Source organism: Mirounga angustirostris, unplaced genomic scaffold, assembly GCF_029215605.1.
Source record: "Mirounga angustirostris isolate CCGP_5_RB_7025 unplaced genomic scaffold, mMirAng1.0.hap1 SCAF_5, whole genome shotgun sequence".
Classification (NCBI taxonomy): domain Eukaryota; kingdom Metazoa; phylum Chordata; class Mammalia; order Carnivora; family Phocidae; genus Mirounga; species Mirounga angustirostris.
Genome location: NW_026991713.1, coordinates 147,511,265 through 147,526,745, shown reverse-complemented (window position 1 = coordinate 147,526,745; position 15,481 = coordinate 147,511,265). Strand labels below are relative to the sequence as shown.

Below are 15,481 nucleotides of genomic sequence, written 5' to 3'. Positions count from 1 at the left end.
ATTGTAGGGAAAAAGATAATTATCCAAAGTCTTTAAATCTGTTACCCACTTTAATTGATTTAATTAGGTAAAATTCATAAAACTGTATTGTTGGAAGAAACCCAGAGGCATTTATTCCCATTTTTTTGTTCCCTCTCTGCCTTCAGGTCGTACTGCACTTGAATTATCCCCCAAACCCATGCATTTCAGAAAAGGGAAGTATTTCGAAGAACTACAACTTTTGGCCCACTCAGATGAAACTTTCTATTCACTGAGCACCCACAGGCAAAACTTGGCAGACTTCTTGAAAGGGTTGGCATGCACAGCTACAAAGTGTTGTTTTGAAAGACAAATGGAATTGATCGTCCACCCTTAATACACACACACACACACACACACAATGGAACCTCTGTATTCCTACTATTGAGGTGAATGCATATGGTAACTACAGAATGCAAAATGAAAGCATGGCTGCACTATAAGGACTTCTGGAGAATTCTTTTAGTTTCCAGGGAAAGAAAACCATAACTCAGCACTTGTCAAATTGTGTTTTGCTCTAACACACAGGCACACCTTCTCTTTAGCTGGCATTTTTGCACCTTGCCTATCAGTCAGCAGCATGGTTTAAGCACCTGCTATCTGCAGATCTTCAATGATCCCAAGAAAGTTGGGGCTGTGTTTTGGAAAGGGGGCTGGCCACGGAACCAGAGCCTGAGTTCATCTCGAGCCTCATTTCCCCCCCACCAACACCACCACCTTTGTAGGATCATCATGGGGATTTTATGAGTTAAGGGGTGTGAAGGTAGTTTGTAAATGGTACAGCTGTATGCACTGCCTGCCTTTTCGGAATGGAAGTTTGTTCTCATGATCAGATTGTGACTAAGGGGGGGTGTTAGAACTATTAGAGGCCCTTGGGGCACCTGGGTGACTCAGTCAGTTAAGCATCTGCCTTCGGCTCAGGTCATGATCTCAGGGCTCTGGGATCGAGCCCTACGTTAGACTCCCTGCTCAGCTAGGAGGTCTGCTTCTCCCTCTCCATCTGCCCCTCCTCCCTGCTTGTGTTCTCTCTCTCTCTCCCACTCTCTCTCAAATAAATAAACTCTTTAAAAAAACAACAACTATTAGAGGCCCTTTAACCCAACACAAGTTGTCATGTCACTTTCAAGAGTAAGAGCATTCAGCGGCTCCCCCTTATGCTTGAATAAGTTCTAAGCCTCTGAACATATGCCTGAGGCCACACATGATGGGGTTCCTGCCAAGCTCTTCGCCATCATCTCATCCCCCCTACTTCATGAGCCATAATACATTTATCTCCGGCTCCTAGAATAGTCTAGATGTATCTGCAGGACTCCTCTGAGGATAATGTCCACCCGTCTCCCTTCTTCCTCACCCGGACACTCCTTCAGCATCCCCTTATACTTCTCTCAGCCTCTAGTCCCTGCAAATTGCTCTTCCTCAAATTCCCACCAGATCTACGGAGGCAGAGACCATGTCTGTGTCTGTCTTGTTTATCATTGTTTCTCCAAGTCCTAAAATGGTGTTGCTGTGTAGTTAGGGGTTCAACAAATATTTGCTGATTCAGATAAACATTCAGATAGAATGTCCAGTTAGCATTTATTATAGTTTATATTATACAGGAGTCTAGAGTCCGAGTGACAGAAATCCTTTTCAGACTAACTCAAGCGATCATGGGAACCTGTTGGCTTACATAACCAGCAGGTCCAGAGTAGATGGCTTCAGGTACAGCAGACTCCAGGTGCTTCAAGTGCATCATCAGGACTGTGTCTCTGTGTCCTGATGTTGTCTCTGTTGGCTTCATTTTCCAGTTCTGAGCCTGGGGCCAGATAGAGTTCATTGTGTTGAAACCATATGGGCCCCAAAGGGCAGGGGGGAAATGGGATAAGCCAGAAGCAGAAATAATAGATCTCCTTCATGTGCCAGGCTGTGGGCTCCAAGTTCAGGGTCTCTCTCCTCTCTGTATTTCCAGTGTCTGTTCCAGAGTGTGGCATATAGTAGGTGCTCAGGAATGTTCTTGAATGAATAGGTGTGTGATGTATTTGCCCTCCCTTCTAAGAAGGCATTTTTTAAGCCTGTAAAGACAGATGGTTATATGTAAACCGCCTTCTACCTCATCCTCTGTTTTGATTTTTTTTTTTTTTTTTTTTTTTTTTTTACACCTGTTGGCAGGATCCGACGTCAACCTTCTTCCAGTTTGGAGCGTCCATCCAGCAACAAGCCACGGTCATGCTGAAGATCATGCAGGATTATGACTGGCACGTCTTCTCCCTGGTGACCACCATCTTCCCTGGGTACAGAGACTTCATCAGCTTCATCAAGACCACCGTGGACAACAGCTTTGTGGGCTGGGACATGCAGAACGTGATCACCTTGGACACTTCCTTTGAGGATGCAAAGACGCAGGTCCAGTTAAAGAAGATCCACTCTTCCGTCATCCTGCTCTACTGTTCCAAAGATGAGGCTGTCCTCATCCTGAGTGAGGCCCGCTCCCTGGGCCTCACTGGCTATGATTTCTTCTGGATCATCCCCAGCTTGGTTTCTGGGAACACAGAGCTCATCCCAAAGGAGTTTCCATCAGGACTCATTTCAGTCTCCTACGACGACTGGGACTACAGCCTGGAGGAAAGGGTGAGGGATGGCCTGGGCATCCTCACCACTGCTGCATATTCCATGTTGGAGAAGTTCTCCTACATCCCCGAGGCCAAGGCCAGCTGCTATGGGCAGACGGAGAAGCTGGAGGCCCCCCCTCACACTCTGCACCAGTAAGAGGGCAATCTTTGCTTGTCTCCCAAAATGGGACCAGAGTTTTCTTTGTTTGGTTGTTTGGTTGGTTGTTCGAAAACTCAGAGCAATACATACATACTCCCTGCTGAAAACGTGCCCTGCAAGTAGAGAATGTTGTGTGTGTGCTTATGGGATTTTCTCTGATTGACTCTCCTCTCCTCTCTTCCCCTGGACTCCTCTTTCGTTTATAACTTACATCATACTTTGTTTTCTGCAACTTTTTTTTTTACTCAGTGATATACCTTGGAAACCTACTCTCGAGACCTGTCTATGTATCCAGCTATGTATTTCTCTATCCATATTCTATCTATAGCTATATCTCAAGTGTGCCTGTGTGTATATATATACGGATATATATGGATTTTATATGCAGATAATATACACATGTATGGATGTATGTACACAGATGTGTATATGTATGTATACATACATATACACAGACTTATGTAGGAAGGAATGTAGATATGTATGTATGTGTAGATATACATAGGTGTGTGTGTGTGTATGTGTGTTGCAACCTACGCATTGCATTTCTCAATAGGGATGTACCATGATTTATTTATCCAGTCTCCATAATGATAGAAATCTAGGTTGTTTCAGATTTTCTCCCATTAGGAATGAAGCTGCAGTGATCATCATCCCACATGTCTCTTTGTGCACACAGAGCCCGTGTTTCTCCAGGGTGGATTCTAAGAAGTAGAAGTTTGGGGTCACAGAGCACGTGCATTTAAAAATTGAAGCATCTGTTGCCAAATTGTCCTACCAAGGAACTATCCCAGTTTGTATTCACACAAGCCACTTGTGAGGTCACTAGATTTCCCACATCCTCACCAACATGTTACACTTTGGGAAGACTGCCCACGCTGGGGCTTCCATCCTCTGTTTGAATGTGTATCTGAATTTCTTCCCTTCTTTTGTCCTGTTTTTGTAGATCATTGGAAATCTTGGCAAATACCACTTTTAAAGCGGCATTATAGTCCATCGTATGGATGTATCCTAATGTATTTAACTACTCCCATCTTGGTGGGCATTTAAGTTTTATGTTTCTGAGAAATGTTATTGTTCTTTATGGCTCATCATTGTGGCTCAGCTGTTGACATATAGAATGATCACTCCTGCACCCACTTTGCATGCTTTTGCCTGATGTTTGGTGATTGAATCCATGCTCCTTTCTCAGATAACGAGCAGCATAGCTCTGTGATGAAGGGACGGGGCTCCGAAGGTAGATTTGTCAGGGTTCAGATCTTGTCTTGTCCACTTCCTGTAGGCCTTGGCCCATCACTTTACCTTTCTAGGCCTTGGTGGTTTACTGTAGAGTGATGATAATAGCATTACTCTCTCTAGGTGGCACTGCGCAAACTTGAACATGCATCAGAATCACCTGGAGGGTGATTTGTTAAACCACAGGTGGCTGGGTTTCACACTCAAGAGTCTGTAATCCAGTCGCCCCGGGGGCAGGCCCCCAGAACTTGTAATTCCAGCAGGTTCCTGGGTGATGCTGATATTGCTGGTCTGGGGATCGTGCACAGAGACCCAATGTTTTGTGGATTGACCTCAGTATTAAATGAGGTGATGCTTGGAGAGTAGCACAGTGCCTGGCTCCCAGTGATTATTGAATGACTGTCAAAATGACCAGTGAAGTGGTTTTGGTCATCAGAACTTACAGTCAGCAGACTAGGTTGGGTTTATTATCAGCAGAGTAACACGTCACTCTCAAATGTCTCTGGAAGGTTTAGGACTTTGAATCTGCTACAGTTCAGGGATTATCTCTGAGCTGAGTCTGGAGACGTGTGCGTGTGTGTGTGTGTGTGTGTGTGTGTGTGTGTGTGATGGTGTAGAAGGATTATACCTCTTTAAAATCGGTATACACCTGAAAAATGAACTCTTGAATTAAGAAATCGTGGTCCTTTGCAATTTTCCCTTCCCCTCTCCTCATTCCCTCCTTAGGGATCCTCTTTCTGAACTGCCATTTTCAGCATTTTAAATAATTGTCTAAATAACAGGAAGGAACTCCGATGAATCAGTATGAGGCATGGAAACCTCTTATAGAGACAGGATTGCTATCAGCCCAGTGACAAGGGCTGGGCTAATGAATGCTTCCTTCCCATAAGAAGTGCTCTACAGCTGGAATATTCACAAATGTATAATTTTGGTGAAAACATAACTCAATTTTAGGGCAATTGACATATAATATATACAGGAAAAGGGATTTGAGAAGGATAATTGTCAAGACATGCAGAGCTCCTTCCAGTGACCACCCTGAATTCCATTCCTTAAACAAAAAAAAATTCTGCTGTGCAATGTTATCATGCTATTTCTAGGAGTTATGCTTTGAATGCAGCAATTTTGTAGATTGTGTTTCAGCCCCAGAGTGGCAATGCATCAAGTGGGGTAAGCCGTCATCCACCGCCTGGTGTTTCATGAAACATCTCTCCATCCGTGGGGCGCTGGCAGTGCTCGCCCTGTGTATGAGGCTGGAATATGGTAACAGCATTGGCTCCTTACCACACTTGCCCATTGTCCCGATGTTTCTTAAATTCACCCGGGGAAGAGAAGACGCTTGCCAGGCAAGGAAGGGACTAGGAACTGGAGAGAGCCCCAAATGGCAGTTTTTCAGAAAAGCCTTAAGGCTACTATTTTCTCCTCCATCAGTCATTCCTTCCATCCAGTGGACCCTGTGCTGGCCCCTGGAATACGGACAGGAATGAAGATATAACTTCGCCAAGAATGTACAATCTGATGAAGAAGAAGGAAGTTTGTCTCACAACAAACTCTGGTAACAGGGACTTTTCCAAAAATATTAGGGGGAAAAAAATAGTACAGAGTCTGATAAAACACCCACCCCACCACTCATCACAGAGAACGAAAGTGAACGTGTCACATTTGTTTCAAAAATTTTAAAAGAGGGGCGCCTGGGTGGCTCAGTTGTTAAGCGTCTGCCTTCGGCTCAGGTCATGATCCCAGGGTCCTGGGATCGAGCCCTGTATCAGGCTCCCTGCTCCGCGGGAAGCCTGCTTCTCCCTCCCTGCTTGTGTTCCCTCTCTGGCTGTCTTTCTGTCAAATAAAAAAAAAAATTTTTTTTAAAGAAATTAAATATTACTGATGATGTCACAGTCCTGATTAGATCTCTCCCAAGTCCCACTTTCTTGTCTTCCTGTCCTCGGGAGGGAAAACACTGCCATGAATTTGGTAGGGATCCAAATCTGTGTGCATGTTTTGTACTTCTCGTATAGATGTCTGTGCAACCTTAGACCCAAAGCACAGTTCATTTTAATGCCCATAAATGATACATTCACATTTCCTTTACCTCAGCCTTGTGGTTCAAGATGGGTTGAGGACACATGGCATTCTAGCATATTCATCTTCGTTGCTGTTCTGTGCTCTGTTGTATAAGCGTTGCACTGTTTGTTTAATCATGACCCCCTGATGGACATTTAGGTTGTCAATGGTAGGGGATCTTCAGTGTCTGCAGCCTGAGTTGGATCCAGCAGCTCGTTCAGTGGAAGCCCAGGACTCTCGAGGTCAGGGTTCTGCCAAGTATCCGGTAGCCAAGTAGCTCTCACTACTCCCACTATGTAGTAAGGAGAATGCACATAGTTTCAGAAGAAGCTCAGATGAATTCATGTGGGTGGGTATCATGGTACATTGCTTTGGGGATCGGGCGTCCAGCTTGGATTGGTTGAGCGCCATCTTGGAAGCAGTTACACACGTCCCTCTGTGGTCTCCAGGGACATGGCTTGTAATCTCCTACCCCGAGCTTGTGCACTTAGGATTCTGTAGCCATGACTTCTTGCTTACAATGCAGGACCTGGTAGAAAAGTCGACTTGCTGAGGATGACGTGGGCCTGTTTCTGTCCCTGGGATTTCAAGGGGAAAAAAAAGGTGGGGGCAAGGGGAAAATGTTCTTTATGTTTAATATTCCTGGTTTTACAGAAGGCACTTTGAAAAGAGCAGTCAGCATTTTATAAAGTTCAAAAATAGCTCAGCCATGTTATGTAACCTCCTCCTTTCTAATGCGAAGTTATTAAACATCTGTCCCTTCCCCAAGTGCAGGGCATATAGCTGGTAACTCCTGGGATGGTGATGTAGATCATTACCTGTTCTGCCTGTGTGGAACTGAGGCTGTTCTGTCCAGTCCTGTCCCAAGAGTCCATCCGGGCCGCTGGTGGACCGGGCCCCGTGGGAGGCAGTGTGGCCTCGGAGTGAAGCATCTGGCACTGAAGCTGGCCTGCCTGGGTTTGAATCCCGGGTCAGAACTCTTCTAGATCCAAGGCTTTGGGCAAGTCCCTTAATTCCTCCAGGTCTGCCTCCTGAGATGTAACACAGGAACAAGAAAACTGTTTGCATCTTATCCGAGAGCCTGGCATGTGGAAAGCAGTCTATAAATCGTTAACTCTTATGATAAAACTTGCAAATATAAGATTGTGAGTGAGACCAATGTATCTGCATGCCATAGTCCACAACATTGCCATTTATTCATCCCCTCAAAAGGTCTTTAGTACCCTCTGTATGCTAGATGCCAACTCTCCATAGATGGCAAGGCAGGGAAGCCCTCATATGAATATTGGGGGACCCAGTGTTGCCATGTGTCTTGTTGTCTTTGAGCCCTGCGGGTCAGTGGACTATCCCATTGTAGAGGCTCATCTCACCAGTTGGAGGTACAGGAGAAAAGGGAATGTCCTCCTAGGGAAGCAGAACCCCTAAGGAGAAGAGGCCTAGGATCAGGACCACTCGATGCTCTGCTACTCTTTCCCAAACTTCTTCCCGGTGGCTTTTATTCCTTCCTCTGGTGTTGCAGCTCTGGTCATACTCGGTAATACTCACGCTGTCTCTTGGTTCAAACTTGTAGACCCAGGGGCAGTTCCTGTCAAATTTTAGACCTGCAGGTCTGTTGGGACATAGAACATTAAATGTGTGTATGTGTGTGTGTGTGTTTTAGTCTTGTTGTTGTACCAGAATTAAGTGAAATCTTACATGCAGAACACCGTTGTACCCGGCGTGTAGTAGACATTTCACGAATAGTGGTCATGTCTCTCTTGTCTTCTTGTTATTCTTATTGTGGTGATGATCATCATTATTATTTCTTTAATTTATACTTGTTATACTGCAGGCTGTTCACAGGCAGGGGAGGGACAAAGAGACTTCTCCCTCGTTTTTCAACAGTGGAATGATGACTGTCCTATGGCTCCCATTTTAGGGAAGGGAGCAGGACGTGGAGAGGGGAGTGTATGGGAAGACTGAGGTGCTTGAGGAGATCTATAGCACAAACGAATGGGAAAGGAACATCTTCTCCCAGGAGAGTTACGGATTCGGATTGAAGAGAAGTTATTTGGCTTTAATTGATGATACCTGGCTTGACCACTTACATATTTTATATTAACTTCTTGATTTATGAAGTCAGGCTTCTGCATTAAGAAGCAACATGGTAAATTACTACCCTGACAGAAAAGGAAATGGAAGGAAGATATAAACGTGAATGTGAGTTGTTTTGTTTTATTTTGTTTTAATTTTATTATGTTATGTTAGTCACCATACAATACATCATTGGTTTTTGATGTAGTGATCCACGATCCATTGTTTTCGTATAACACCCAGTGCTCCATGCAGTACGTGCCCTCCTTAATACCCACCACTGGGCTAACCAATCCCCCCTCCCCCCTCCCCTCTAAAACCCTGTTTGTTTCTCAGGTCCATAGTCTCTCATGGTTCATCTCTCCCTCCAGTTCCGCCCCCCTCATTTTTCCCTTCCTTCTTCTAATGTCCTCCATGTTATTCCTTATGTTCCACAAATAAGTGAAACCATATGATAATTGACTTTCTCTGCTTGACTTATTTCACTTAGCATAATCTCCTCCAGTCCCATCCATGTTGATGTAAAAGTTGGGTATTCATCTTTTCTGATGGCTGAGTAATATTCCATTGTATATATGGACCACATCTTCTTTATCCATTCATCTGTTGAAGGGCATCTCGGCTCTTTCCACAGTTTGGCTATTGCAGACATTGCTGCTATGAACACTGGGGTGCATATGGCCCTTCTTTTCACTATATCTGTGTCTTTGGGGTAAATACCCAGTAGTGCAATTGCTGGGTCATAGGGTAGCTCTATTTTTAAATTTTTGAGGCACCTCCACACTGTTTTCCAAAGTGGCTGTACCAACTTGCATTCCATTTACAATAGCACCAAAAACCATAAGATACCTCGGAATAAACCTAACCAAAGAGGTAAAGGATCTATACTCTAGGAACTACAAAACACTCGTGAAAGAAACTGAAGAAGACAAAAAAGGTGAATGTGAGTTTAATTCATATCCAAGTTACCTTGATACTTTTTTCAATCTTCATTTCTCAAATAACTACAGGAAAAGTTCATGGCTTAATGAACCATTAAGAGACTGCACTAACCCAGGTTGGCATGGTTTTATTTGATAGTCAGAATTATCACTGTTGGTTTCTTTTTTTAATGCCAATAAAAGAGCCCGCTCAGTTAAATCTCAGAGCTTGACTGGAGTTAAAACTTCCCTGGGTGAATGTGATAACTCTTTGCAAATATTTATCTGTGGGATCATCGTATGCTCAACAAATATTTCTGGCAGTGGCTTCAGGCACCCAGGAGACCAAGCCGTCCTGTGGGCTTGTGCTGTCAGTCTGGGACTCTGGATTCGGCGGGGTGGGGGGGGTGGGGGGGTGGCGGGCACAGAAGGTTGACCTTCAAAGTAAATCAGCAAGAAATATGTCAAAATGAGATATGAGAGGATCCAAGGGCATGTGCCACATTGAGAGCCCAAAGTACATTCCACCAAGCTGTGTGACTTTATGAAATGTGGGTTTGGACAGTGCTGTGTTCACACCCTCTCATCTGGGTTGTCTTGGGCAAGTTCCTTAACTTCTTTGAGCCTCCACTTCCTTGATTGCAAACAGAGATCACTGCAACCCTAGAGAACCGTGGTGACACTTACATGTATGTAATATACTCAGCCAAGCATCTAGGTTGCAGTTGGCACCCCCCAGATGTTAATTGTCCTCCTTCCCTGGGCCAGAGGCACAGCTTGATCTGCTCCCGCCTGTGTCCTGATGGACCCATGAGAGGTGGATGGTCCTCCCTGGGCGTCCAGCCTGACAGCTAAGTGAACAGCCTCTCTTCAGCATCCTCTCTGTTTGTGGCCTCCCTCCTGGAACACGTCTCTTTTTTGGCCGGAAGTCAAAAGTACCGTATGCCAACCCTGCAATGCAAGTCAATCATTTCCAACTGGCACCCAATGAATAGCTCGACAAATGGTGGAAACCCAGTGCTGGCAACTTGAAGGGACCAGAAATTGGCCCTGCCTTTACCTTTAGGGAAAGGTGATTTGGGTTGTTTCGGGGTTGCGCAGAAAGCATGCCTGTTGTTCACATTTGCCTCAGTCTTGGAGCAAGTCTTTGGGTTTGGGGACCAGCATGCCTAACAAAGATGTATCAAGGGTTGAACACCAGGAGAGTCTTCATTTTGAAACTTGGTAATTTGGTGACATACACTAATAATTTGCTGCAACTCCCTTCTGTGAAAATATAAAGCAAGGAAAAACACCGTCTTCATTACTCTGGTGCCTGTTGACAGAGAGTATACTGGGGACAGAGGGTTTTAAGGGGTTAGGAGACCGTAGCATAGTCCAGGACAGAGCAGGCGGTGACTTGGGTTGGAGTAACAGCTGTGTATTCAGAGAAGTGGGTGGGCTTAATGCATGTTTGGAGTAAAATGAACAAGACGAAGCAGATGAAGCAGATGAAGTATGAAAAGAGATAAAATAACCAATAATTTTTCACTTGTACAGCTGAATAGATGGTGGTTCCTTTTACAAAACTGGAGAAGAAGCAGATTTGGGGAGGAGGAGGTCAGGAAGAACATCCAGTTTCGAACATGCTCAGGGGAGCACATCCAAATGGAAATCTCAAGTAGGCAATTGAAGAGGAGAGTCTGAGTTCAGACTGAAAAATGCAACACACAGGTTGGGAGCTTATTGGTGGTGGTTACAGCCCCAGGATTGGGTAACATTCCAAGGTCGGGGGTGGGGGGAATGAAAAATCAGAAGAGGAACTGGACTCAAACCATGAGGAATGTCAGGTTCATTGGCAAATAACCCCTGAGGGAAAGGAGAATCCTGGAGAGAGAGAGTTGGGCTGGGAACTTCAGCTGCCTTTTTTTTCCCATGGACACTGTCTATCCCCTGCTTCTGTTACGGAGCTTGGTGGGTGTCTGTATAGGGTCTGCCATCTGCTAGATATTGTGGCAGGTATGGTGGGCCTTGGAAAAGATCTATCATCCATGGCCGTTGCTAATATACCTGGATTTAGTGCACCCGAGGAGACTTAATAATCCTACCAGCAGTTTTAATCAATACATGGAGAAAGTAAAATTTATCACGTGATGAAGTGCCAGGCCGATCATCAGAGCAGTGAAGTCTTGGAGCCCTAGGAAGCCGGTACCATGCTCGGCTAGAGCCATGCCATAGATGGGAAGCCAAGCTTTGGATCAGCAGAGCTGAGGAGATGACACTTCCAGAAGGCGGAGGAAAAAACTCCTGCTTTTGCTTCCTTCTTCACATGATCTGGAAAACATCTGATGTCACACAAACAATAAGTGAAAAATTCTTTCCACCGCAAGGGAGGTACACATGGCCTAGTGTGAAGGGCCAGTTTATTTCCAAGCTGTCTTTTGTTTGTTCTCCTGGAAGAGTGTCTGTCTGTGCACCTCCTTGCACAGAGGACAGAAGCCCACCTTGTCATCCCTTCCGAGTGGGAGCTGGACAGCTGGAGCGGGCCTTTCCACCCATTCTCTGCCTTTGTCCCCTTGCTTCGCAGGTTCCCCCTTCTCTTAACCAACTGAGCCACCCAGGCGCCCTGGTTCCCCCTTCTCTTGCCTCCGCACAGAGGCTGCCTCCCTGCAGGTGTGACTGAACCCCCGTGCAACCTCCTGGTGCCTCAGTACCTGTCCTGGATCCCGGGGTTGGAGGAGTCACCATTAGGTTGGTGACGCTAGCTAAGTTTGGCACAGGCATGGGAGGCCAGCCACGTTTTTATCCAGGGCCCACAGTTTGGGAACTAAACTGGCTGATCTGCTGATGCATGGTGTACTCTTCTCCAAATCCCCATGGCCAGTTCCTGAGGATTTGCTTCATTTGGTTAAGTCCTGTCCAAACACAAGGAACAAATACACACACCAGTTTCCTGTGTGATGGAGAACAGCTCTCCTGAGACATGGACTCATTTCCTTTATATTTCCATCACTATTAGTAAAAGGAAGTTTTAACAATTTAATTAATACATCACTATGTGTTGGGGGGAGGGAGAGAAATTTCAAGTTTCATAAGTTATGTTATAGAAGCGTATATATTTTAAAATGTGTTATAATGGAAATTTTAAAGTACTCTGATGATACAACCTGTCGTGTATTAACTGCCTCCTATGTGCTAGTCGCTTGTCCTTACAGATGAATCAGGATGTTTTTGTTCAGGTAATAATCAGTTAAATTCAGTTTTGTAATTGAATTATTTGATTGGAATTCCATAGGCAGGATGGACTTCAGATGCAGTATGATCAAGGTTCTGGCTCTTTTCCCTATGCTCTCTTGACTCTGCTCTTTGGGAATTAAAGTCTTTGTTATCAGATTTCTTCCTTTGTGACCTTAAGTTAGCTGTCAGCAACACCTGGGATGACTTCTTTGTTCATGGCCAAATTAGGTCATGTGCCCATCTTTGGGCCAGTAACAGCCATTTTTAAAATGCCATGTAACTGCTGGCTTAAGTCTGGACTGCCAGTCCAATCACTGAAAAGGCAAATAGGATTACATTAAACCAAACCAGACCTACTCTAAGAACTGGGGGTGGGGTAAGTTACCCCCAAAGCCCATTGAGTCTTACAAGAAGCATGAAGTTTCAACAAACGTGAATTCTCTTAAGAATGAGGAAGAGGAAAATGGATGCCGTATAGACTACCAGCAGGTCAAATTATAAATCATAACAACTCATATTACAGATGAGGAAATTTGAGGACTAGAGAAGTTCAACAACTTGACAAAAGCCACACAGCTAATAGAACATGAAGCTAGAATTCAAATCCAGTTTTGTTTGGGTCTAAACGTCATTATACTACTTCCTGTGTTTGCAAATTGACCTGAAGTTGTGGTGTTTTCCTATTATGTTTGTTTGTTTGCCTCACAGGATGCTTTTATTGTTTTCAAAAGTTGAATAACTCCCAACATTTAAAAATTGAAAGATGTCACAAAAAATAGATTTTCAGCTAATGTTGAGAAAAATATGAAAAACCCATGATGATAATTCCACATTCCTATCTGAAAGCCTTAAAGGTTGGGGCCCTCGGTGTTGAGGTCCAGACTCTTCACTCCTCAGGGAGAAGCTGGGAGTCCTGAGTCTCATCCTGACTGTATTTTGCTGTGCAGGTGGTAGGATTTATGGCAAGAGCATCCTGGCCTTTCCTACCCATTCTGATGTGGGCATTTTCTTGTTCACTTGATAGGAGTCACAGACCTAGTTTCTGGATTTCTTTCAGAGGCAATTGCTGCATATGTAGTTACATGTGTATGGAAAGAGGTGAGTTCAGGAGCCTCCTATGCTGCCATCTTGTACCAGAACCTTCCTCCTACCTGGAGATGGTCAACTAGGTGTTGTCAAGAACACCTGCCCAGTTCAACTTAGTGCCCACCTGGACCACTTATTCATATTACATCCATGGCCTCCTTAAGCATTCTGCTTTATCACACAGTATCTTATATTTGCTTTATTAACTTTATTGTAATCATCCTCATTTATAATCATCACCAAAATAAGAACTTCATGAACCTTAAGGCTGGGAGCTATGAGAATGAGTGATAACAGGAAATTTTGGTATGTTGCTTCCAAGGATCTTTACCCTCGGGTCTGTACAACTAGGTCTCTGGACATCGTAGGTCTCCCTCATTCTGTATGCTTTCTGCATTACTGGACAGACATTCTGGTAAAATCACATAAAAAAACTGCTGGTGTGTGATTCTCTGTGACCAGAGGCCCCGCAAGATGGGAGAGGGGCCTCTAATCTCTCACTCACATTTTCTCAAAACAAAACAGGCTTTTAATGTTCCAGCTGAGGGTGCCTGGGATGCAGTCATCAGGGACTAAGTGGTCATTCCAGGCAGCCCTGGGTCATAAACCTAATTTTCTGTTCAACTTACAGATGGGAGTTTGAATTGTTTGTGCCTATAGTGACTTTGCCCCAAGACAAGAACTTACTGAATTACCCGAGGGGAGTTCTCACCCATCAGTTCAGATTAAGTTGTAGATATTCTTCTAAAGCTGGAAGAAGATACTTGTTCTGGGTGGTGTTGGGGCAGGGGTCCAGCTTTTTGTAGTATCCCCAAATCTGTCATATAGATGGCAAAGAGGGGAGTCCTATGGAACCCATGCCACATGTTAAGGGTCACTGCTGAAAAGGTCACTTTATCATCGAAACCTTAAATACAGAACCTAAAATACAGGGTTCTGATTTGATTTTTCTTCTTTATGTCTCAAATCCACAAAATATATTATTAGTTGTTACAAATTATTTTCAGCTGGTTTTGTAACATCGAAATTGTCCATTTCTTCTCTGTGCTTTGTTACAGGTGAGGAAATTGGGGGCCTGAAAGACACAGGGTTCAGTTTTCACTGATGGGAGACTGGTTAATGACAGAGGCATGCAAAACCCAGTTTTCCTTTCTCCCAGACCTAGATGGGTTGCTTCCACTGTACCTGTCCTCTTTCCTTCTAGGTCCTTTGTGATTAATAATAATAATGTGGTGATGATGATGATGAACAACTCCAGGGACCTTGTCGATTTTATCTGTGTTCACCACTACCTAGCATAGCGTAGACACTTAAACATGTGTCAGTGGGTGAGTAATGATAGTTGCTAACGTGGCCCTGGCTCTGACCGTGATGCTGTGTTAAGGATATTTACAAGCGGGGCGCCTGGGTGGCTCAGATGGTTAAGCGTCTGCCTTCAGCTCGGGGTATGATCTCAGGGTCCTGGGATCGAGCCCCATATCAGGCTCCTGGCTCAGCGAGGAGTCTGCTTCTCCCTCTCCCTCCGCCTCTCTCCCCTGCTCATATTCCCTCTCTCTCTCTGTCACATGAATAAAAAAAAAAAGGATATTTACAAGCATTATCTTATTTTATCCTCACAACAGCACCATGAAACCCATGGTACTGTGGTTCCCATTTTTGCGTGAGAAAAAAAAAATCTGAGATTTTTGAGAAAAATGACTTTCCCAGGGTCATTTAGTGGTAGAACCAGGACCAAGATTGCCTCTCTGACTTCAGCACCTGCTTCTCTGACCCTCTGGCGGCCCCGGGAAAGAGAACATTAGAAATGTGTTTTTAGGAGCCCCTAGGGAGTCTTCCAGTGCTACAAAGTGGGTACCAAGATCCGCCCATTGTGGGCACGAGTCCTTTGTGTGTCTTGCAGGTTAACTTGTCACAGAAATGCGATGCATGGGATTTCATTTTATAAATCACAAAACCTTCCTGAAAACGTTAATATTCTTACCATCAGCCTCAATTATTATTATAGTCATTAGCATAGAGATCCGCGTTGGCATTGCCAAGAATAAAGAGAGTGGAGAACAAAGGGGAGAAGTTGACCTTTCCTGGGAGAATTTTTATGAGAATAGTCAAAGGCTCAATTGCAGAGT

The 15,481-nt window shown here is 44.5% G+C and overlaps 1 protein-coding gene across 1 annotated transcript in view; it reads left to right on the top strand.

The window, feature by feature from the left end:
* Positions 1-15,481, top strand: part of GRIN2A (glutamate ionotropic receptor NMDA type subunit 2A) — a 167,264-nt gene that overhangs the window by 4,400 nt on the left and 147,383 nt on the right. The window contains exon 3 of the mRNA XM_064590311.1: positions 2,167-2,759. Coding sequence (XP_064446381.1) covers positions 2,167-2,759 — 593 coding nt within the window. The remainder of the gene's footprint in view (positions 1-2,166; positions 2,760-15,481) is intronic.